This window comes from Piliocolobus tephrosceles, chromosome X (genome assembly GCF_002776525.5).
Source record: "Piliocolobus tephrosceles isolate RC106 chromosome X, ASM277652v3, whole genome shotgun sequence".
NCBI lineage: Eukaryota > Metazoa > Chordata > Mammalia > Primates > Cercopithecidae > Piliocolobus > Piliocolobus tephrosceles.
The window spans coordinates 94,954,206-94,979,557 of NC_045455.1; the positions used below are offsets into that span (position 1 = coordinate 94,954,206).

General features: G+C 44.1%; 1 protein-coding gene across 7 annotated transcripts in view; it reads right to left on the reverse strand.

Moving 5' to 3' along the window:
- The window catches only part of XPO4 (exportin 4), a 104,955-nt gene extending 85,461 nt beyond the window's left edge, over positions 1-19,494 (reverse strand). For 3 of the 7 annotated variants that reach the window (XM_026454212.2, XM_026454210.2, XM_026454209.2), the window contains exon 1: positions 19,123-19,466. In XM_026454212.2, the coding sequence (XP_026309997.1) occupies positions 19,123-19,191 (69 nt within the window). In that variant the 5' untranslated portion in view covers positions 19,192-19,466. Of the gene's footprint in view, positions 1-19,122 lie in introns of all 7 variants that reach the window. The other 4 variants (XM_026454213.2, XM_026454215.2, XM_026454214.2 and 1 more) reach the window with 3 other exon arrangements.
- Between the last annotated feature and the right edge of the window lie 5,858 nt (positions 19,495-25,352).

The window sequence follows — 25,352 nt, forward strand, 5'->3', positions numbered from 1 at the left end:
ATTCTCGATAGTACAGCTTACCTTAAACAACTCTTCCACTAAAACAAAATTAAAATGGCGGACAAAATTTCTTAAACATTTTAAGTACATCACTGAGCTTACAAGAAATTAAGGAATCATCAAAAGCTAAAACAGGAGCGAATGCAGGGATCCCAAGATGAATGCAAGCACTCGTGTGTTTACCCTGGAGACATGTGCCAACCTCTAGTGACCTTGAACTTCCATTTTGACAGCTGCCTATCGTAAAGAAGACAGGAGATTAAAGCCAGGGCCCATCTCAGGTAGGGATCTAACAAGATATCCCTCCACATAAAGCTGGGATCCTCAGCGCAAGGGTAAATTATTTAAAAAACAAACAAAACAAACCAGGAAGGAGGGGGACCAGGGAAGAGAAAAAGAAGGGAGAAGAGAGAGAAGGATTAACTCGCCAGTCTGGACCTTGACAATAGATGCAAGAGGGTAAATTACTTCAAACAATGAATAACCGCAAGCAGGCCCAGGACAGGTCTCTTGCCCATCACAACAGGACCCACGTTGTCCAAAAAACTTCAAGCCAATAAAATTAAAGTAGTACTGTCTTGTTTATGTACCTAGGCACTTGCAGGGATCCAGGCTTCAGAGTTTTTCATAAACATTTCCAAGAGTTAATATATAAATTTCACTAAACACACGAGGAAATAAGCCACTACAAGTTTACAGAACAATAAATTAAAGAATCAGACCAACAAAACTAACAAATATTGGAAATGTTAGAAACAGAATATAAAATATTTAAAAGAAGAACCAAAAATGTAAAAAAGAGACTTTACCAAAATTAAAAACGTTTGTACATCAAATGACACTATCAAAAGAATGAAAAGGCAATTGACAGAATGGAAGAAAAGACTATAAATCATTTACTTATCTGATAGAAGATTAATATCTGTAATCTACAAAGAACTCTTCCAATTCAATGACAAAAAACCAAATAACCTGATTTAAAAATACAAAACGGATGTTAACAGACTGTTTTCCAAAGAAGATACATAAACAGCCAAGAAACACCAAATCATTAGGAAAATATGAATCAAAACTGCAAGATACCACCTCACATCCATGAGAACAGACATATTAGAAAATAATAAGTGTTGATGAGGATGTGGAGAAACTAGAACCTTTGTACACTGCTGGTGGAAATGTAGAAATGGTACGGCCAAACAAAAAAAGGAACAGCCACGGCCGGGCGCAGTGGCTCACACCTGTAATCCCAGCACTTTGGGAGGCTCAGGCGGGTGGATCACCAGGTCAGGAGTTCAAGACCAGCCTGGCCAAGATGGTGAAACCCCGTCTCTACTAAAAATGCAAAAATTAGCTGGGCAGGGTGGCGCATGCCTGTAATCCCAGCTACTGGGAAGCTGAGGCAGGAGAATTGCTTGAACCCAGTAGGCAGGGGTTGCGGTGAGCCTAGATCATGCCCTTGCACTCCAGCCTGGGCAACAAGAGCGAGACTCTAAAAAAAAAAAAAAAAGAACAGCCACTAGGGAAGATAGTATGGCAGTTCCTCAAAAAATCAAACATAAAATTATCATACAAGCCAGTAATTCTACTTCCAGCTCTATATCCAAAAGAACTGAAAGCAATGCTTTAAAAGACTGTACCAATGTTCATTAATGAACGAATGGACATATAAAACATGGGATATTCACACAACGGAGTACTATTCAGAAATAAAAAGGAATGAAGCAGTAGGGGCAGTGGCTCACACCTGAAATCCCAGCACTTTGGGAGGCTGGGTGGGTAGACTGCTTGAGTTCCGGGGTTCCAGACCAGCCTGGGAAACATGGCGAAACTCCATCTCTACAAAAACATATAAAAATTAGCCAGGCCTGGTGGCTTGCACCTGTAGTCCCCGTGACTGGGCTGGCTGAAGTGGGAGGATCACTTGAGCCTTGGAAGTCAAGGCTGCAATAAGCCATGATTGCGCCACTGCACTCCAAGCTGGGTAACAGAGCAAGATCCTGCCTCCAAAAAAAAGAAAGAAAGGAACGAAGTACTGAGATATATTATAACATGGATGAACTCTGAAAACATTATGCCAAGTAAGATATCCCAGACACAAAAGGACAAATACCGTATGATCCCACTTACATAAGGTAGTTAAAATAGTCAAATTCATAGAAAGTAGAATCATGGTTACCAAGGATTAGAGGGAGGAGGAAATGGGAAGTTGCTATTTAACGGGTATATAGTTCCAATTTGGGATAATGGAAAAGTTTTGGAGATAGTGATGAATTTTGGCGATAGTTACACAACAATATGAACGGTAAATTTTATGTTGCATTTTACAATAGTTTTTTTTTTTTTGAGACAGAGTCTCGCTCTGTTGCCCAGGCTGGATGAAGTGCAGTGGCACAATCTCGGCTCATTGCAAGCTCCACCTCCCAGGTTCATGCCATTCTCCTGCCTCAGCTTCTCAAGTAGCTAGAACTACAGGCACCCGCCACCACATCCAGTTAATTTTTTTAGTATTTTTAGTAGAGATGGGGTTTCACCATGTTAGCCAGGATGGTCCTGATCTCCTGACCTCATGATCCACCCCCCTCAGCCTCCCAAAGTGCTGGGATTACAGGCATGAGCCACCGCACCCAGCCAGTAATTTTTTTTTAAAGGAGCAACATATCACAAGAAAGCTTTTATGAGCAATATAATAAAAGAAATATAAATATCAATAGACTTACTATGCTTGGTTTGGATGGTAGTTACAGGGGTACACACAATCACATATCATCATGAAACTGGACACCTGAGATTTGTGAATTTTCTTGCGTTAATACACTTCAATAAAATTAAAAACTCACTAGATACATTAAAGAACAGATTAGATACACTGGGGAAAAAAATTGGGGGCCAGGCACAGTGGCTCATACCTGTAATCCCAGCACTTTGGGAGGCCAAGGAGGGTGGATTACCTGAGGTCAGGAGTTCGAGACCAGTCTGGTGAACAGGGTGAAATCCCGACTCTACTAAAAATACAAAAACATTAACCGGGCATGGTGGTGCATGCCTGCAGTCCTAGCTACTTGGGAGGCTGAGGCAGGAGAATTGCTTGAACTTGGAAGGTAGAGATTGCAGTGAGCCAAGATCACACCACTGCACTCCGGCCTGGGCGACAGAGTAAGACTCCGTCTCAAAAAAAGAAAACAAGAAAAGAAAAGAAAATTGGGAAAACTGAAGACAGATATGGGAAGTGATTACAAATATAGGAAGAGGCACAAACATGAAGTATGTTAGTCCCTTCACATCACTATAAAGGAATATTTGAGATTGGGTAATTTATAAACAAAAGAGGCTTATTTGCCTCATGGTTCTGCAAGCCACACACACAGGGTACCAACACCTGCTCAGCTTCTGGTGAGACCACAGGGAGCTTTCAATCATGGCAGAGGGCAAAGGGAGAGCTGGCATATCACATGGCAAGAAAGCAAGTGGGGAAGGTGCCACATTCTTTTAAACCAGATCTCCAGTGAATTCAGAGGGAGGCACCACGCCATTCATGAGGGATCCACCCCCACGACCCAAACACCTCCTCCTAGGCCCACCTCCAACATGAGAAGTCATATTTCAATATGAGATTTGGAGAGGACAAAACATCCAAACCACATCATAAAGAGTCTAGGAGAACTGGCCGGGCACGGTGGCTCGTCATAAAGAGTCTAGAACTGGCCGGGCGTGGTGGCTCGTCATAAAGAGTCTAGGAGAAGTGGCTGGGCACGGTGGCTCATGCTTGTAATCCTAGCACTTTGGGAGGCTGAGGCGGGTGGATCACCTGAGGTCAGGAGTTTGGGACCAGCCTGGCCAACGTCGCAAAACCCCATCTCTACTAAAAATACAAAAATTAGCCAGATGTGGTGGCGGGCACCTGTAATCCAGCTACTCCGGAGTCTCAGGCAGGAGAATTGCTTGAACCCGTGGGGCAGAGGTTGCAGTGAGCTGAGATGGAGCAACTGCACTCCAGCCTGGACAAAAGAGCAAAACTCCGTCTCAAAAAAAAAGGCGGTGGGGGGAGGGGGGCGGGGTGTAGGAGAATAAAGGGACCATCCATGCTCTGCTGTACTCGGAGCCCCGAGAGGCTGACCTCTAGACACCACATCACTCAGGCTTCCTCACTCTCTCCCAGTGGTTCCTTTCTCCCACCATAGCTCTCTCCAATTCTGAACTCTCTCGCCCTGACCCTGCAGGCCCTGAGAATGGCTTTACCATCCTTTGCGGTTCCCTTATGTCTTACCCCTCCCAAGCCTCTGCCAACAGTTATCTTTGTTAACTCTCTTCAATTACACCTTTGAGTGTTCCTTGGCAGGCCTTGCCTGACACAGCATGGAGCTCCAGTGGGTGAGGAGAAAGGAAGGAAAGATGTAGACTCAAAGCTAAAGAAAAGAAGCATTCCAAAACTGAATCCCAAACTAAATAAAAAGGAAGAAAAATCATATTACTGACATCACAATGAAACTGAAGAACTCAAAGAGAAGACCTTAAAAGCAGTCAAAGAAAAAAGATATTTCCAAGGCGTAACAGACTAAACTGTATCTCTTAGAGCAGTACGAGAAGCCAGACAAGCGAGACCAGAATACCATTTTCAGGGTACTGAAAGAAAATAACTATGAACCTAGCAATGTCTGTCTAGAAAAATGATCTTTCAGGGGTTAGAGTGCAATGAAAGAATGTTCCTGCAAATAAAAACCAAGAGAGTTTACCACCAAAGTACTCTTCCCCAAAGAAGTTCTAAAGAAAATACTTCAAGTAAAGTGATCCCAAATTAATGATCTTGAATGCAAGATCTTGAATCCTTTCTCCTCACCCACTGGAGCTCCATGCTGTGTCAGGCAAGGCCTGCCAAGGAACACTCAAAGGTGTAATTGAAGAGAGTTAACAAAGATAACTGTTGGCAGAGGCTTGGGAGGGGTAAGACATAGGATGGAGTGCAATGGCGCAATCTCCACTCACCGCAACCTCCACCTCCTGGATTCAAGTGATTCTCCTGCCTCAGCCTCCTGAGTAGCTGGGATTACAGGCATGCACCACCACGCCCCGCTAATTTTGAATTTTAGTAGAGACAGGGTTTCTCTGTGTTGGCCAGGCTGGTCTCGAACTCCAAACCTCAGGTGATCCACCCACCTTGGCCTCCCAAAGTGCTGGGATTACAGGTATGAGCCACCAGGCCCAGCCAGGAGAGAGGTATTTTTAAGCTAGTCTTTGTACTATTCTGACTGGGACAGAATATACATATTGTCTTTGGACTAAATTGAACATGCATGTTAAAATGTTTACTGTGGGCAATAAGATATTAAAACTAAGAACATAGTTTACGACAACAAACTATGGAATGAGAAACAACAGATGGTCAAACCCTTGAAGAAGGCAAGAAAGAAAAAAATCACATGCACACACAATAAGATAACAAAAATAAACTACAATTTATCACTAATGACAAGTAAATGTAATAAAACTAAATGCTCTACATAAAAAACTAAGATTGACAGACTGGATAAAAAAGAAAATCCAAAATTATTCTGTTTATAAGAAATGCATATAAAACTCAAGGACATGGAAAGGCTGAAAGCACAAAGATGGAAAAAGTCCTTGTGCAATGGCTCATGCCTGTAATCCCAACACTTTGGGAGGCCAAGGCGGGAAGATCACTTGAGGTCAAGAGTTCAAGACCAGCCTGGTTAACAAAGCAAGTCCTTGTCTCTACAAAACAATTTTTAAAATAAAAGTGAAAAAATAAGTTTACAAAAGTAGAAAAAAAATCTAATCAAAATAAAGTTAATGAAGTTGATGTAGCTATCAGAGAAAAACAGAATTTAGGGCAAAATATTACTAAAAGATGCTGGGCCATCTCATAATTATAAAAGGATCAACTACAATGGCATGTAATACCGCTTATACGCATAAAACAAAACAGACAGAACTACCAACAATTCCACTAGAGTGGAAGATTAACGCGTAACTCTCAGTAACTGTTAGCTTAGGAAGACAAAAGAATCTAACAAATTTGATTTAATAGCATAAATACATTGCACCTTTAAGTGAGTATCACATTCTTTTCAAACACACACTGAACAAAAACTGACAACACACTAGGCTGTAAGGCATAACCAAACAAATTTTAAATAACAGGTATGTACGTGACAGTCTCTGACCAAGAGCAATTAAGTAAGAAATTGACTTAACATAACAATAACAAAAACTAGAAAAATTCAAGGATGAAAAAAGAAATCATAATGGAAATCAGAAAATGTATAGGCCAGGCCGGGTGCAGTGGCTCATGCCTGTAATCCCAGCAATTTGGGAGGCCGAGGCAGGCAGATCACGAGGTCAGGAGTTTGAGACCAGCCTAGTCAACATGGAGAAACTCCATCTCTACTAAAAATACAAAAATTAGCTGGGTGTGGTGGCGTGCTCCTGTAATCCCAGCTACTTGGGAAGCGGAGGCAGGAGAATCACTTGAACCCAAGATGCGGCAGGTACAGTGAGCCACTGCAGAGATCGCGCTACTGCACTCCAGCCTGGGCAACAGAACAAGACTGTCTCAAAACAGAACAAAATAAAACTACAGTTTAGAATAAACAAAAATCCAAAAGTTCATTATTTAGAATAACTAATCAAATTGGAAAGGAAAAGCACAAATATATAAACAAGCAAGAATTAAAAGAGAAAGCAACTACAGATGCCTCAGAAAATAAAAAGACATTAAAAGGATAGCAAACAGGGCCGGGTGCGGTGACTCATGCCTGTAATCCCAGCACTTTGGGAGGCCGGGGTGGGCATATCACCTGAGGTCGGGAGTTCGAGACCAGCCTGACCAACATGGAGAAACCCCGTCTCTACTAAGAATACAAAATTAGCCAGGTGTGGTGCTGCATGCCTGTAATCCCAGCTACTCGCAAGGCTGAGGCAGAATTGCTTGAACCCAGCAGGTGGAGGTTGCAGTGAGCTGAGATCATGCCATTGCACTCCAGCCTGGGCAACAAGAGCAAAACTCTGTCTCAATCAATCAATCAATCAATCAATAACGCAGGCAGCCACACTCTAGATTTGTGGTGTCTAACACAGTAGCCACTACCACAGTGGCTCCCTCACACTAGCCATGTTACAAGAGCTCAAGACACATGTGGTTAGGGGCTACCATACTGGAGAGAGCAGATAAAGAATGCTTCCATCAGCACAGGAAGTTCTATCAGCTAGCGCTACTCTAGAAGAAATCTAATTAACTCAACATGTATTTATCAAGTGCTTACTATAAGGTTATCCTGATTTGATGCCATGTTATTTGATACATTAAAGTACAAAATAGCAGCCAACATTTACAGAGCACTTACTATACCCCAGGCACTAAACACTTTTCTTTCAATGTATGTTAAATAATTTAATCTTTGCACTAACTCCCTGAGGTAGCGGTTATTATTTGTCTGTTTTTTTAAAAAAAGATGGGGTCTTGGGCCAGGTGTGCTGGCTCACGTCTGTAATCCTAGCACTTTGGGAGGCCAAGGTGGGCGGACTGCCTGAACTCAGGAGTTTAAGACCAGCCTGGGCAACACAGTGAAACCCTGTCTCTACTAAAATACAAAAAATTAGCCAGGCATGGCAGCGTATGCCTGTAGTTCCAGCTACTCGGGAGGCTGAGGCAGGAGAATTGCTTGAACCCGGGAGGCGAAGGTTGCAGTGAGCCGAGATCGCACCACAACACTCCAGCCTGGGTGACAGAGCGAGACTCTTGCTATGTTGCCCAGGCTGGACTTGAACTCCCGGACTCAAGCAATTCTCCTGCCTCATCCTCCCAAGTAGGCGGAGCTACAGATAAGATTTTTCACACTGCTGCCAGTCAAATATCAAAAGCACAAATCTGACAAGTTTTTTTTTGTTTTGTTTTGTTTTTGAGACAGTTCAGTGGCGTGATCTTGGCTCACTCCAAGTGCAGTGCAGTGGCGCAATCTCACCGCAAGTGCAGTGGCGCGATCTCGGCTCACTGCAACCTCCACCTCCCAGGTTCAAGCGAGTCTCCTGTCTCAGCCTCCTGAGTAGCTGGGATTACATGCATGCATCATCATGCCTGGCTAATTTTTTGTATTTTTAGTAGAGATGGGGTTTCACCATGTTGGCCAGGCTGGTCTCCATCTCCTGACCTCAGGTGATTCGCCCGCCTCGGCCTCCCAAAGTGCTGGGATTACAGGCGTTAGCCACCATGCCCGGCCAAATTTTACACTGTGTGAATTCAAGCTAATTATTATAGCAAACAAAACCTTAAGATGACCCAGCCTCTATTTCCCTAGTCTCATTTCACACTACTCCCTTCCTCATTTATTCATTCATTTTTTTTCTCATTCAACAAACATTACTGAGTAACAAGGTGCCAAGCCCTGTACTAGACACACATAATCAAGGAAAAGCAAACAGGGTCCCTGAACAAACATCAGAGTCCAGCAAGAGAGACCAACTTTCATTAATCAATCACATAAATAAGGTGTTATAAAAGAACTACCAAGAATTGGAGACCACCCTGAGCAACACAGCAAGACTTCGTCTCTACAAAAACACTATAACATAGCCAGGTGTGGTGGCGTGCACTTGTGGTCCCACCTACTCGGGAGGCTGAAGGCGGAGGATCGCTTAAGCCCAGGGGTTTGAGGCTGCAATGATCACACCACTGCATTCCAGTTGGGTTTTAGAGTAAGACCCCAAATCCAAAAAATAAAAAATATAAATAAAGGAACTACACTGTTATCTGAGTATATAGGACAGGTGAATCTCACCTTTCAGGCAGGCTAAGGAAGGCTTCCCTGAGAAACTGACTACTGAGAGAACTGAAGGATGAAGTGACAGTGAAGAAAAGCATTCCAGAGAGAAGGACTAGTATATGAGAGGCCATGTGACAGGACGCAGGACACAGGTGGGAAGGATTGCAAAAAAACTAGTGTGGCTGATGCAGGGAAAAGGCAATTGGAAAAGAGTCAAAAGAAGCTAGAAAGGCAGTAACTTATCCGAAGCCTCACAAGGTGCAAACATTTTTGAAGAAAAATGCTTTATATTTTACAACATTTAGTGACACTTTTCCCCTCCTTTTTGTGACCAGGAGGCCTTACATTTTCATTTTGACTGGGCCCTGCAAATTATGTAGGTAGTCCTCGCTGGACAACAAAGGCAGTGAGTGGACAGAAACAGTCTTATGGCTGGGATACAAGGCAGGGGCCACCCACTCACTATACTGACCCTTCAGACCCACTAAGACAGACAAAAAAGATGAGGATGTGGAATGAAACATGGCCCCCGTGGCCAGGCACAGTGGCTCACGCCTGTAATCCCAGCACTTTGGGAGGCCGAGGTGGGAGGATCATGAGGTTAGGAGTTCGAGACCAGTCTGGCCAACATGGTGAAACTCCCTCACATGGCGAAACCCCGTCTCTGCTAAAAACAATAACATTAGCCGGGCATGGTGACACACATCTGCAATCCCAACTACGCAGGAGGCTGAGTCAGGAGAATCGCTTGAACCTGGGAGGCGGAGGTTGCAGTGAGAGGAGACGTGCATCCCACCACTGCACTCCGGCCTGGGTGACAGGGTGAGGCTTTGTCTCAAAAAAAAGAAAAAACATGGCCTCCTAAATTAGAACCTTCGTAGGTAAGACAAAGGAAAATGCAGTTTTTTGCTTTGTTTTGTTTTGTTTTTGAGACAGAGTTCGCTCGTTGCCCAGGCTGCAGTGCAATGGCACGATCTCAGCTCACCACAACCTCCACCTCCCAGGTTCAAGCGATTCTCCTGCCTCAGCCTCCCAAGTAGCTGGGAATACAGGCATGCACCGCCACACTGGCTAATTTTGTACTTTCAGTAGACACAGGGTTTCTCCACGTGGGTCAGGCTGGTCTCAGACTCCCGACCTCAGGTGATCTGCCCCCCTCAGCCTCCCAAAGTGCTGGGATTACAGGCGTGAGCCGCCACGTCCAGCCAGAAATCTGCAGTTTTAATTATCACCCTAAGACTGGTTATGCATGTTCTAAACTCTGAAAAACCCTACTCTAAAATACTGTCAAATTACAGTGGACCTGATTTTTCCACAATTACAGAGAGACAGTGTATCCCCCTCTCTTTTCCAGAATAAAGTTGATCGGTTTTCTATTAGCTCTTTCTCACTTAAAAGACATTTTTCCTTTTATTTATTAACAAGGTTATATTATACTTAGCAGTGATTAAACAAATCTGTGGAAATGGAATGCCCTACATTTGTAAGTCTATAAATGCAAAACCACAAACCTAGTCTTAGTCTGAACCATGATACAGCTTTGAACATTCTTCAACGTAAAAATAATTGTAGGACAGTCAAGGAAGTAGATTTAAAAAGTAGATTTTTTTTTTTTTTTTTGGCCTGGTGTGGTGGCTCACGCCTATAATCCCAGCACTTTGGGAGGCCAAGGCGGGTGGATCACCTGATGGTCAGGAGTTCGAGATCAGCCTGGCCAACATAGTAAAACCCAGTCTCTACTAAAAATACAAAAAATTAGCCGGGCATCGCAGCGGGAGTCTGTAAACCCCACCTACTGGGGAGGCTAAGGCAGGAGAATCACTTGAATCCAGGAGGCATAGGTTGCAGTGAGCCAAGATGGCGCCAATGTACTCCAGCCTAGACAACAAGAGCAAAACTTCATCTCAAAAAAAAAAAAAAAAAAAAGAAAAAAAAGCCGGGCGCGGTGGCTCACGCCTGTAATCCCAGCACTTTGGGAGGCCGAGGAGGGCGGATCACGAGGTCACGAGATCAAGAGGATCCTGGCTAACATGGTAAAACCCTGTCTCTACTAAAAATACAAAAAATTAGCCGGGCGTGGTGGCGGCGCCTGTAGTCCCAGCTACTCGGGAGGCTGAGGCAGGAGAATGGGGCGAACCCAGGAGGCGGAGCTGGCAGTGAGCCGAGATCGCGTCACTGCACTCCAGCCTGGGCGACAGAGCGAGACTCCGTCTCAGGAAAAAAAAAAAAAAGTAGTTTTTTTTTTAAAACACATGCAACATTCTGGCTGGGTGTGTTATCTCACACCTGTAATCCCAGCACCTTGGGAGGCCGAGGCGAGCAGATCACCTGAGGTCAGGAGTTTGAGAACAGCCTGGTCAACATAGCAAAATGCTGTCTCTACTAAAAATACAAAAATTAGCCAGGTGTGGTGGCGTGCCACCTGCAGTCCCAGCTACTCTAGAGGCTGAAGCAGGATAATCGCTTGAACCCGGCAGGCAGGGGTTGCAGGGAGCTGAGATCACACCACTGCACTCCAGCCTGGGCAACAGATTGAGACTCCATCTCAAAGAAAATAAAATAAAATAGAAATGCATGCAACAAATTTACTAAAATGGAGTATTAATTTATGGTCTAAAGTTTTATATTATAAAAAATTCAAACTATATTAAAACTATATTAAGCACTCCTTCCATCTGCAATCTCATTCCCTATGTAGCCATTCTTAGAAGTTTAGTATAGGCCAAGCACAGTGGCTCTCACCTGTAATCCCAGCACTTTGGGAGGCCGAGGCTGGCAGATCACCTGTGGTCAGGAGTTCGAAACCAGCCTGGCCAACATGGTGAAACCGTATCTCTACTACAAATACAAAAATTAGCTCGGTGTGATGGCGCACGCCTGTAATCCCAGCTACTCAGGAGGCTGAGGCAGGAGAATTGCTTGAACCTGAGAGGCAGAGGTTGCAGTGAGCCAAGATCGCACCATTGCACTCCAGTCCGGGCGACAGAGCAAGACTCTGTCTCAAAAAAAAAAAAGTTTAGTACATGCCTTCCATTTCTGTTTCTACGCATATAAAAACATATATAGAACTTTTTCTAGAAAACAGAAATGGGATCATATATTCTGTTCTGCAATTTTTCATCTTATTTTGAGTATCTTTCCATGTTCATTCAGATCTTCCCATTAAAAAAAAACTATCACATTTTAGATATACGTATTTTTTAAGAGTTCCATAAAATTCCATTATACAGAATACCAGTATATTAAATCAATTTGGTATAACTGGACATTTACGCTGTTTCAATCTTCACTACAGCAAAGTACACTACGGTAAACGTTCTTTGTGTATAAGCAAGTATTTCCATAAACTGAATAAATGGCCAGAAGTGGAATAGCTGGGGGTCAGCTATTATATTTAAGGTTCTTGTATCGAAAACTTGTAGCATACTTCCCTATACCTTTACAATGTGAAATACCATTTTATTCTTAGTTCTGTTTCTAGACTATTCTAACTTTCTATTCTTTTCCTATGCCAATGCTAGGCTTCAGTTACTGTAGTTTCTGAATACATTGTAACAGTTGCTACATCAAGTCCTCAAATCCTTCATAGACTTCCAGATATATTTTCTAATCAATTAATTTTTCTCCTACCTCAGAAAAGGGTGAGGAGGAAAGACAGATTTTGATTGACATTATATTCAATTTACAGATTAATGAAGGAGACGCTGCCACCTTAACCGGACTGACCTTTAAGACCAAGGAGCATAGCCTTCATTTAATTCAGATCTTTTATATTCTGCAAATAAGCTGTATCATGTTCTTCACAAAAATGGTGCATGTTTCTTATCAGTGCCCTATAATTTATTTCTACAGTTTTTATTTCTAATAGAATGGAATCTTTTTTCCAATTTTAAGCTGATCACTGTTGATATAAAGGAAATCTCGCAACCCATTTATTTTTCTTATATCTGGTCATCTTTCCAAAGAACTAGTAGTTCCAACAGTCTTTTAGTTATTTTGCTTAAACTTTTTTCCGAAATGTTATATCACCTGCAAATAATCATTTTTTGGCTTTTCTTTCCAATATATGCACTTATTCCCATTTTTTATATTACTGTATCAGACCCTCCAGAAGGTGCTAAATAACAGTTATATTAGGACTCCTGTTTTACTTCTGAGGATATCATCATTTAATACATGGTTTCAGATAACTATTTGTTATCATACTGAGAATTCCCTTCAATTCCTAGTTTATCCAATTGTTTTAATAATAAAATGCTGTTAAATTTTAACAACTGCCTTTTAGGCATCTATGGATGATTTCAAATGTCTTTTCGCATGTCTTCTCTGGATCACTGGCTATGTTCCAATTAGTTTGACACAAGTCCAACTGTAAATACACATTTAATTGAACTGAATTTGAAATATAAATTTCCTATTAATTAGCTTTTTTGAGAAAAAGAATTCTGTTAGTGTCAGTTTTCTAATATCTAGTGCCACCGCAGGCACTAAAAGACGGGGCTGAAATAAACAAAAATGCATACTTGCTATAACGCATCTTTCAAATAAGGAAAGTAGATTCAATTAATTAAAATTTTCATTTTTATGACATGTGTACTGTGGTTACAAAAAAATAAAGGCAATGTACCTTATACATTGAAGGGCTCAGGAAATATCTACTATGTAAATGCTCAAATATTCCTCAAACTCACTGTATCTCCCCAAACTATACCTTCTCAAACTATATTCCTCAAAATACATATCTCTATCTGGGATACCACTTATCAAACTGGAAAATTCCGATTTATTTTTCATGATTCAGCTTAAGGGTTACCTATTCCAAGAAGCCCTTTCTCGGCCCCCATCTCAGCCTGATAGATGTTTGTACCTACTTCTATCATAACATTACCAACCAACATTTGCTAATATTTTTGCCTTTCTCCACTCCTTGAAAAGAAGGTGCTTCTTCTGTCCCCTCAGCATACGCAGCCTAGTGTCTAACATGCTGTGTTTCTATATACTGAAGAAATGTTCTAAAACAAATCAATGGCCAGAAATTGGATTCCAGATCCAAACTAGCTATATGACAACAGGCAAGTCATTTACCATCTCTGAATATCAGGTTTTCTTATTTATTTATTTATTTATTTATTCTATTTTTTTGAGACAGAGTCTCGCTCTATAGCCCAGGCTGGAGTGCAATGGCACAATCTCAGCTCACTGCAACCTCTGCCTCCTGGGGTCAAGTGAGTCTCCTGCCTCAGCCTCCCAAGTAGCTGGAATTATGTTATAGGCATGCACCACCATGCCCAGCTAATTTTTGTATTTTTAGTAGAGTCATGGTTTCACCATGTTGGCCAGGCTGGTCTCAAACTCCTGACCTCAGGAGATCTACCCACTTCGGCCTCCCAAAGTGTTAGGATTACAAGTGTGAGCCACCACGCCTGGCCAGGTTTTCTCCTTTATAAGGTTTAGGAACATCTCATCTTATTTACTTCACAGGACTGATATAAGAATCAAGTAAGACAAAATTTTTTCTATAGGACTACAGATGTGCAAGTATTTTAGAAAATATTAACCAAATTCCACTACAATAAAATCTATGAAAACCAGTCATGAATCTCGTTTATTAAAGTTGGATTTACACTCGCTAAATCCATCCTGGTTTAAAAACCAATGTATGGGCCGGGCGCGGTGGCTCACGCCTGTTAATCCCAGCACTTTGGGAGACCACCGTGGGAGGATCACCTAAGGTCAGGAGTTCGAGATCAGCCCGGAAAACACGTTGAAACCTCGTCTCTACTAAAAATACAAAAATTACCCAGGCATGGTGTCAGACACCCGCAATCTCAGCTACTTGGGAGGCTGAGGCAGGAGAACCACTTAAACCTGGGAGGCAGAGGTTACAGTGAGCTGAGATTGCATCATTGCACTCCAGCCTGGGCAACAGAGTAAGACTCGGTCTCAAAAGAAAAAAAAAAAGGAAAAAAAAACCTATGAAAACTACTTTTCTATAATGTATCAGTTGATATGTGTGCTCTGCACTATCTTATGTTATCGCTACACACAATCACTAAGGACAATCTAAAACAACCTAATGAAGACAGGGCAACAAAACCAGGTAAATGCAAGACAAGAAATAAAGAGCTCTTTGGACTTCAAACGAATGCGGCATCAATACTGTAAGAACGCTAAACTTTTCAATAATGTTGTCTCTAAAATCAAAACATCTCCTACGTTTCAGGATACAAGAGGAAGTGCATAGGTCACACACAACTGCCACACCACATCATATAGGAAACTCAGCCGGCACAGTAGCTTATGCCTATAATCCCAGCACTTTAGGGGGCCAAGGCAAGAGTATCACTGGAGTTCAAGACTAGCCTGGGCAACACAGTGACATCCTTTCTCTACAAAAAAAAAATTTTTTTTTAATTACCCATTCAAGGCTGCCATGAGCTATGATCATGCAAAAAGGGAGGGGGTCGGGGGGACTTAAGTATCAATGCACAGTTGATGTCCATGGGTGGAGGCAGCTTCCGGAACTAACTTCTCATGGATACCGAGGGACGACTGTACTACTTTATCTGGCAGCTTATCCAATAACCTAAATTGACTGACTATAGATGCACCATATTTAGACATTTTCCATCAAGTAATAAAATGTAACATTTATAGTATATGTTGACTGAGAACCAACATGGTTGAGTAAAAAAAGTTAAAAAAAAAAAAAAAAACAGTAAAACTTCTGAAAGGGGAGTCTGGTGATCTCAGCCTGGATCAGTTATATCACGAATTTGCTCTGTGACCTCCCTTGGGCAAGTCACTCCTACCTCTTTGAACCTGTTTCCCCATCTGTAGCATGGAAGGCAGAATGCTTAGACTCAGTTCTTATCTTTCAGAGTTTCTAGTCTCTCAGAGACGGTGATAAAAGCTCTAGATCCTATTACTAAAATGTATGTTTACATCAAAAAATTTGTTACAATTTCCTTCTGATATTCATCCTAGACTCCCTAAGACCTCTGTACTAAAAGATCTAAGATTCTTCTATGTTCTAAAATTCTATGCTGGTTTCCATAAAACAACTATAAGAGTTACCTAATAAAAAATTAAGCAAAAATAATTACAAAATATATCACTATTTGCATTTTGAATCTCAAAGCATATTAAGTTAAAATACAGCAATTTTCCAGAAGATTTATTCAGACCCACAGATAGATAAACGCTAAGATCACTCTGTTTAAAATATGTATCTTAATGCTTAATAATTGAAGGAGCATTAACAACTTTAATTAGCCCTAGAGGAATTAATTTACCTCCTTTCTGGTCCCAGTATCCTATAGCTTAAGAACCACAGACTGGTAACAGACAAACCACAGTTTGAGTCTCTACCCCTTGCTGTGTAAATGTGTGTAGATTACTTAGCATCTACATGTGTTGAGTTTCCTTAGCCTGTAAAATGAAAACGAAAGTAACAGGCCAGGCACGGGGGCTCACGCCTGTAATCCCAGCACTTTGGGAGGCCGAGAAGGGTGGATCACGAGGTCAGGAGTTTGAGACCAGCCTGGTCAACATGGTGAAACTCTGTTTCTATTAAAAATACAAAATTAGCTGGGTGTGGTGGTACACACCTGTAGTCCCAGCTACTCAGGAGGCTGAGGCAGGAGAATCGCTTGAACCTGGGAGGCGGAGGTGGCAGTGAGCCAAGATTGTGCCACCGCACTCCAGCCTGGGCAACAGAGTGAGACTCAGTCTCGAAAAAAACAAAAAACAAAAACCAAAAAGCCGGGCGCGGTGGCTCACGCCTGTAATCCCAGCACTTTGGGAGGCCGAGGCGGGCGGATCACGAGGTCAGGAGATCGTGACCTTCCTGGCAAACACGGTGAAACCACGTCTCCAGTAAAAAAACAAAAAAATTAGCCGAGCGTGCTGGCAGGAGCCTGTAGTCCCAGCTACACGGGAGGCTGAGGCAGGAGAATGGCGGGAACCCGGGGGGCGGGGCTTGCAGTGAGCCAAGATTGCGCCACTGCACTCCAGCCTGGGCGACAGAGCGAGACTATGTCTCAAAAAAATAAAAATAAAAAATAATAAGATTAAAGTAATAACACCTACCTCACACACCGACTGGAGAGAAAGTGATATATGTAAAGTGCCTGGCACAGTGCCTTGAACATAGTATGGACTCAGTAAATAAGGGCTATTAATAATAATTTGGAATACAGCTTTCATATTAAGAAATAATACAATAACTACTCTACACATCTTTGGTACAAATTTCTGAATACTTAAGAGGAAATTTCCAAAATGTCATTTCCTTTTTTTTTTTTGAGACGAAGTCTCACTCTGTTGCCCCGACTGGAGTGCAGGAGCACAATCTCGGCTCACTGCAACCTCTGCCTCCCAGTTCAAGAGATTCTCCTGTCTTCGCCTCCAGAGTAGCTGGGATTAAAGGCGCCAGCCATCATGCCCGGCTAATTTTTGTATTTTTCGTAGAGATGGGGCTTCACCATGTTGGCCAGGCTGGTCTTGGGCTCCTGATCTCAAGTCATCCGCCCACCTCGGCCTCCCAAAGTGCTGGGATTACAGGAATGAGCCACCGCGGCCCGGCTGTAATTTCCTGTTTTTAATAACATAACACTTTTTTCAATAATCCTCTCCTCTGAAAAGATAATAAGCATTTAGACAAGTTATTTATACAACATATGACAGACGGGGTAGAGTGGAAAGACACACAGCTTTAGAGCCAGACAGAACTGAATTCAAGACCTAATTCAGTCACTTAGAAATCGTGTAACCTGGGCCACTCACACTTTCTCAACCTTGTAAAGCTGTGGCAAGGATTAATAAAATAAGTAACGTATGTAAAGCATCAAGCCCAATATCTAGCACTCAATAAACAGTACTTACGACTATTCTTCTCACCTACTCCTTATAGGTGATAAAAGTTGCTTTGCCAGGGAAGAGGGAAGATATTGGAAAGCACAAATCCTAGTTTATATTATTAAGCCAATGACGAAGGACACTGATTTTACCTGATCAGTGTAAGAACTACAGCCGTGTTTTGGGTGGCATACTCCTTCCAGAATCTAATGAAAACAGAGCCCCTAGCTCCCAGGAAAATTTCAGGAATTTTACGAAACGCTCTGTCAGGGATTTTTAAGAATCTTGTATTAAGGGGAATACTAGCTTGTTACTTCTGCTTAATTTGCAAAAGTGTGAAAACTTTCACTAGTCTGTTTTGTGACAAAATGTACATTAAGTTAATATTCATAATGAAGCAAGTAAATCCTGCTTTTATTAGACTTCTCGATTTCTAAAGAAACAAAAATATCTGGTGTAAAATATCAGAACTACAAACTATGCTAGAATTAGTTCGAATATTCTTAAATGTGATGCTCAAACACCCTAACACCAAACCAAAAGGAAAAAAGTCCAAAAAGGTAACAAAGCTGGCTGCATCCAATTCTTAGAAAGTCTGAATCAATCCAGCTATCAAATGAACCTCTAATTTCCCAAAACATCTACAAACACCTAAGTCATAATTTACAAAAACAAAGCTGAGCCAGCAAATACAAACACAGTTTACTGGGTAACTGAACGTAGTTTTATCCTTACTTCTCCTCCTTGCATGTAATACTTTTATCCTTTGACTCGGCCTTCTCAAATTCCCTTAGTAAACAACCTCATCAAACTGTTTATTGTAGTGTAAGTACGAAGTCAAAGAGTAGCATAGACTCAGTTCTCCAAATCGCGGGAGCTTTAAGGAGCTTAGCACTGGACCAAGTTTTGCCCCAGTGACCTTGGTCTCAACGATTCCCCTCCGCCCCTCCAGCCGGCCCGGCCCTTCCACGTGCTGCCGGCTGCAATTACTCCAGAGGTGGCTGCATGTCAGGGAAGCGGTAGAGGATCCGAATGCACAGGAAACAAGGATTGCTAACAGCACCAGGGCTGTGCCATCCATTCCCTCCCGACACCAACTCCCCAAAAGCGCTCACACAGCCCTACAAATTTCCCCTTCCGAAGCCCTGCGGGGATAACCCCGACCTCCTTCCCGGAGCCTTGCTCTGCGACCCAGTCTGCGGGGCAGGGTGTAAGGTGAAGAAATCCTCTTTGCTACACCACTATATTCCCACGCCCGACTGGGGTGCCGGACAGCCAGGGGAAGGGGACAGCTCCTGGAAGGAGGGGACGACGGCAGGAGGAAAGTAGGATGAAGAATCCTGCGCCACGCCACCGCCACCTCCTCCTCCACTTGCAGGCTCCCTGGAGGCCCTTGCCAGTCGCCAGCCCAGAGAGCAGCAAGGCCTGGCGTGGCAGGGCCGACCGGGGGCCCGCGAATCCCGGGGTCTGAGGGGCGCGGCGTCCTCACCATCAGAACTTTAGCCGCGTTCTCCAGCTGAGCGATCACTTCTGGGGGCCCCAGCGCCGCCGCCATCATGGTCTCTCTTCAATGACGCGCCATGCGCTGCATTCTGGGAGCGGGCGCCGCCGCCGGCCAATCGCCGCGGCGACCCCGGAGCCTCACGCGCTCCCAAGGCCGTCGCAGCCGCCGTCGACGCCGGCGTCGCGGCCTCGGCGGGTCTGGCCGGGCTGCCGGGTTCCGGGCGGTGGGGAGGGGACTAGCGTGAGCCCGGCTGCCGCGCTGGGGCGGGGGCGGCCGCAGCCGGCGCCGGGCGAGGCCGGGGCGGTCTGCCCGGACGGCTGCAGCCGCGCTCCCCGCTAAGCGCCCAGCCCCGCGCATGCGTGTTGTCCGGCGCTCCGGCCTCGGCGTCCCCCCGGCCCTCTCCCCACTGCACTAGTACAGCCCGCCCGGGGATCTGCAGATCCCGAACGCTAGTCCTCTCCCTCCGTGCTCAGCCCTGCACACCGCCTCCCCTGGCTCCTTCTTGCCCTTCCACGCTCCAGCGCCTTGCAGGATTTCCTAAACTTGGAATCGCTCTTCCCGCCTTCCCCTCCTGAGAGCGCACCCCCTTTCAAAGTATCTCTGTCTCCTGCTTCTGCGTTCCTTCTTGTCATGGGAGAACATTCCAGGATAGAAAGCTTCGTTTTCTTTTTCTTTTTCTTTTTTCTTTTTTGAGACAGGTTCTCACTCTGTCGCCCAGGATGGAGTGCAATGACCCGATCTCGGCTCACTGCAACCTCCGCCTCCCGGGTTCAAGCGATTCTCCCGCCTCAGCCTCCCGAGTAGCTGGGATTACAGGCGCCAACCACCATGCCCGGCTAATTTTTTTATTTTTATTAGAGACGGAGTTTCACCATGTTGGCCAGGCTGGTCTCGATCTCCTGACCTCAGGTTATCCGCCCGCCTTGGTCTCCCAAAGTGTTGGGATTACAGGCGTGAGCTACCGCCCCTGGCCGAACGCTTCGTTTTCATAATGGAGAGCCTTCTGCGGGAGAATCGTCCAAATGTATTTGGGCAGCGGGTCGCTGGGAGACCCTAGGAGGAAAACCTGTCTTTGGCTCTTGCCGTTTTCACTCTTTAAGGGGTGGCTCACATAGGAGAGGGAGAAAGCAGGGACAGGAAAGCCTGACCTTGACTACCTGGCTTCTCAAATGCGATAAGATCAGCTTTGTGGGCCAGGCGCGGTGGCTCATGCCTGTAATCCCAGCACTTTGGGAGGCCAAGGCGGGAGGATCATTTAGCTCAGGAGTTCGAGACCAGCCTGGGTGACGTGGCGGGACTCTGTCTCTACCCCAAAAAAAAAAAAAAAAAAAAACAGCCCGGTGTGGTGGCCTGCACCTGTGGTCTGAGCTTCTCGGGAGGCTGAGGCAGGAGGATCGCCCAGGAGGTGGAGAGTGCAGTGAGGCGAGATCACACCACTGCACTCCAGCCTGGGTGAGAGGCTGATCCTGTCTCAGAAAAAAAAAAAAAAAAGGAAGAGAAAAATCAGCTTTGTCGTGTTTGTGGAATCCGTGTTGAAAGGCATATTAGAGTATCAAGTAATTAACCTTCCCTCTGGGGCCCCAGTTGCCCCTGTGACATTCCAGGCAAATGGTCCTGACAGCTGTTTCCGTATTCAAACTAGCGCTGTTAGGCTGTTCAGGTCAGGGGTTTGTTTTGTTTTCAGCTGGCATCTACCATCAATGATATTCTGCAAATATGTAGATAAACAGTTTGTGACAGTAAATGTTTTGAGGCTTACATGCTTCAGATTGGGCCTTGGGTTCCAAAGTATTTATTATGTGCAATTACATTTGAACGTTGCAACTACAAATGTTTTAAGAGGGCCGGGTGCGGTGGGTTGCGCCTGTAATCCCAGCACTTTGGGAGGCCGAGGCGGATGGATCACCTGAGATCAGGAGTTTGAGACTAGCCTGACCAACATGGAGAAACCGCATCTCTACTAAAAAAAAAAAAAAAAAAAAAAAAAATTAGCCGGGTGTGGTGGCACATGCCTGTAATCCCAGCTACTCGGGAAGCTGAGGCAGGAGAATCACTTGAACTGAGGAGGCGGAGGTTGCGGTGAGCCAAGATCGCACCACTGCACTTCAGCCCGGGTAACAAGAGCGAAACTCCGTCTCAAAAAAAAAAGAGAAGGCCGGGTGCAGTGGCTCACACCTGTAATCCCAACACTTTGGGAGGCCAAGGCGGGCAGATCACCTGAGGGCAGGAATTCAAGACCAGCCTGGCCAACATGGCAAAAACCCGTCTCTACTAAAAATTAGCCGGGCGAGGTGGCATGTGACTGTAATCCCAGCTACTCAGGAGGCTGAGACAGGAGAATCGCTTGAACCTGGGAGCTGGAGGTTGCAGTGAGTCGAGATCGTGCCACTGCACTGCAGCCTGGGCAACTGAGAGAGACCCCATATCAAAAAAAAAGAAAAGAAAAAGGAACGGGAGGGGAGGGGAGGAGTGTTGGGTGTGGTGGCTCTCACCTGTAATCCCAGCACTTTGCGAGGCTAAGGCAGGATGACTGCTCGAGCCCAGGAGTTCGAGACCAGCCTGAGCAACATAGCGAGACCCCATCTCTACAAAAAAACAAAAATAAAAAAATTAGCCAAGTGTAGTGGTGCATGCCTATGGTACCAGTGACTCGGGAGGCTGAGGTGGGAGGATCACTTGAGCCAGGGAGATAGAGGCTGTAGTGAGCTGTGATTGTGCCACTGCACTCCAGCCCTGACCACAAAGTGAGACCCTGTCTCTAAAATCAAAAAAAAACAAGCCAGGAGCAGTGGCTCACGCCTGTAATCCCGGCACTTTGGGAGGCCAAGGCGGGCAGATCACTTAAGGTCAGGAGTTCAAGACCAGCCTGGCCAATGAAAGCCCCATCTCTATTAAACACAAAATTTAGCCAGGCATGGTGACCGGCGCCTGTAATCCCAGCTACTCGGGAGGTTGAGGCAGGAGAATGGCGTAAACCCGGGAGGCGGAGCTTGCAGTGAGCTGAGATCCGGCCACTGCACTCCAGCCTGGGCCACAGAGCGAGACACCGTCCCTAAAAAAAAAAAAAAAAAAAAAAAAAATCATTCTCCAAAGTTCAGAAGTCTTCTAAATCTGGAAGGTAAATGGTACAAATTTCAAGTCTGATGGATGTAAATAATAATGACCTGTAGAACATAACCAAATTAGATAATCCTATATGCTTTATACTATTGTTTATACTGTTATTCTACAAAAACGTGTGATCAATTTATGTAGACACTGGGCCAGGCGTGGTGGCTCATACCTGTAATCCTTGCACTTTGGGAGGCCGAGGCGGGTGGATCACTAGGTCAGGAGATCAAGACCATCCTGGCTAACACGATGAAATCCCATCTCTACTAAAAATACAAAAAATTAGCCGGTCGTGGTGGTGGCGCCTGTAGTCCCAGCTACTCGGGAGGCTGAGGCAGTAGAATGGCATGAACCTGGGAGGCGGAGTTTGCAGTGAGCCAAGATTGCACCACTGAACTCCAGCCTGGGCGATAGAGTGACACTCCGTCTCAAAAAGGAAAGAAAAAAAATTTATGTAGAGACCCCCTCGTGGAGTTTACTGACTTTTCAAGCTTCAGTTTCAAACATTTGATATGTGCAAAATGGTGTTCAATACATACATTGAACGTAAGCCAGCTCAATATCTTTTTGTTGGTTTAACGTGGAATCAACAAATAGTAGGCACTCATATGGTTCAAGAACAGAGTAAGCCATTCCATTCCACGGTGTTTAGCTGTTTTGTTTTGTTATATTTTGGAGAGTGGGAGACATAATGCATATTTGACTTCATAGAAATTTCTCAAATATTTCTTGTTTCTAAGTGACTGCGTAGGCTCAACAGCACCTTCCTGGAAAACATAGATATAAAAAGAAATCACTAAAAGAACACATTGCAGTTTGCAGGTGGCTTGATTAAAACAAAAAAAAAAAAAAAAGAAAAAAACACCTACTTTCCTCTCCATGGAAACAGCATGCCAAAAAATTTTGTGGACCCTTGAAATGAGCACACATCTCACTTGCAAAAACACAGCACCAGCTCCCTCTGCTGTTTCCTGGTTTGATTTAGAACTCAGACAAGCTACAGTACTTTCTAGACTAAAATACCATGTAGAGTTCAGGATAATTATATTCTAGATTAGGCATAGGCAAGCACATCAATAATAGTACATTCTGTAGTATATTCCAGAGTGAAGGAAATAAAATCATCAAATACATTTGCATCAGAATATTTCTGCTGCTCTCTTATTGTTTTAGTATCTGTTTTTGTTTCAACTACGATCATGTAACCTGTTATTGCAAAGAAATGACTTGCAATAATGTTGAAAGTAAGCCTCATCATTGATTTAATAACAATACTTTGAGTAAGAGAGAGGAAAAAAAAAAAAAAAGAAACCAATATGGCATTCAGTGCATAAGGATAAAATGAGGTGTTGAATAAAAAGTCTTGGGCCGGGCACGGTGGCTCATGCCTGTAAATCCCAACACTTTGGGAGGCCGAGGTGGATAGATCACCTGAGGTCAGGGGTTTGAGACCAGCCTGGCCAACATGGTGAAACCTCATCTCTACTAAAATACAAAAATTAGCTGGGCGTGGTGGTGTGTGCCTGTAATCCCAGCTACTCGGGAGAGGAAGGTTGCAGTGAGCCAAGATTGCACCATTGCACTCCAGCCTGAGCGACCAGTGAAACTCCATCTCAAAAAATAAAAAAAGTCTTAGCACAGTTCCTGGCATACAGTAAGCAATCCATAAATGTAAGCTGTAATTTTTATATTATTGTTTTGATTTACTATTGTTACCCCAGTAGCCAGCACCATCTCTGGCACATATTAGGAATTTGTAAGTAAGTTAAGTGATCTATACATGAGGGAAGGAAGAAAGTAAAACATAACACCATACAAAATCATCCCAATTCTGTTTTTTTAGTAGCCACAGGAAAACGCTAGAAGACTGTTTTATATTTTTTCTATATTTTCCGATACATTTTCTTATTTATTTATTTATTTACTTATTTATTTATTTATTTATTTATTTATTTATTTATTTATTTATTTTTTGAGACGGTGTCTCGCTCTGTCGCCCAGGCTGGAGTGCGGTGGCGCGATCTCGGCTCACTGCAAGCTCCACCTCCGGGGTTCACGCCATTCTCCTGCCTCAGCCTCCCTCCCGAGTAGCTGGGACTGCAGGCGCCCGCCACCTCACCTGGCTAGTTTTTTTGTATTTTTTAGTAGAGACGGGGTTTCACCGTGTTAGCCAGGATGGACATTTTCTATTTTAAAAATGTGTACTGCCTTTACAATCAGAAAAAGTTAACTTACTAAGTGTTTAAAAATCTGATTTTTGGGCCAGGCAAATCCTAGCGCTTTGAGAGGCCAAGGCAAGCAGATTGCCTGAGCTCAGGAGTTCGAGAACAGCCTGGGCAACATGGCGAAACCGCCTCTCTACTAAAAATACAAAAAATTAGCCTCGCGTGGTGGTGTGTGCCTGTAATCCCAGCTACTCAGGAGGCTGAGGCACGAGAATCACTTGAACCCAGGAGGTGGAGGTTGCAGTGAGCCAAGATTGTGCCACTGCACTCCAGCCTGGGTGACAAAGTGAGACTCCGTCTAAAAAAAAAAAGAAAAAAAAATCTAATTTTTGGCTGGGCACAGTGGCTCACGCCTGTAATCCCAACACTTTGGGAGGCCGAGACGGGTGGATCACAAAGTCAGGAGTTCGAGACCAGCCTCACCAATGTGGTGAAACCCTGTCTCTACTAAAAATACAAAAATTAGCCCGGCATGGTGGTGTGCGCCTGTAGTCCCAGCTACTCAGGAGGCTGAGAAAAGAGAATCGTTTTAACCCGCAAGGCAGAGGCTGCAGTGAGTTGAGATCGTCCCACTGTACTCACTCCAGCCTAGGCAACAGAGTGAGACTCTGTCTCAAAGAAAAACAAAATCTAATCTTTATACACATCCGTTAGGTGCTTTTCACATCGTGTGCGTTTCCATAAATCCGCACAGTGTATTTTTGCACAGACTTGTGTTTCTAGGTGTTTCTGGGACTCCAGGATTCTCTTACAGGAGATGACTGTTCAACTTGTTTTTATATGAAAACACTAACGTTTTGTTTTATTTTTTTCCCTGCATGGAAAGTAACAACCCACCATAAACAAGGGGCCTCCTTACCAAGCCGTCCTTGCTCAGGG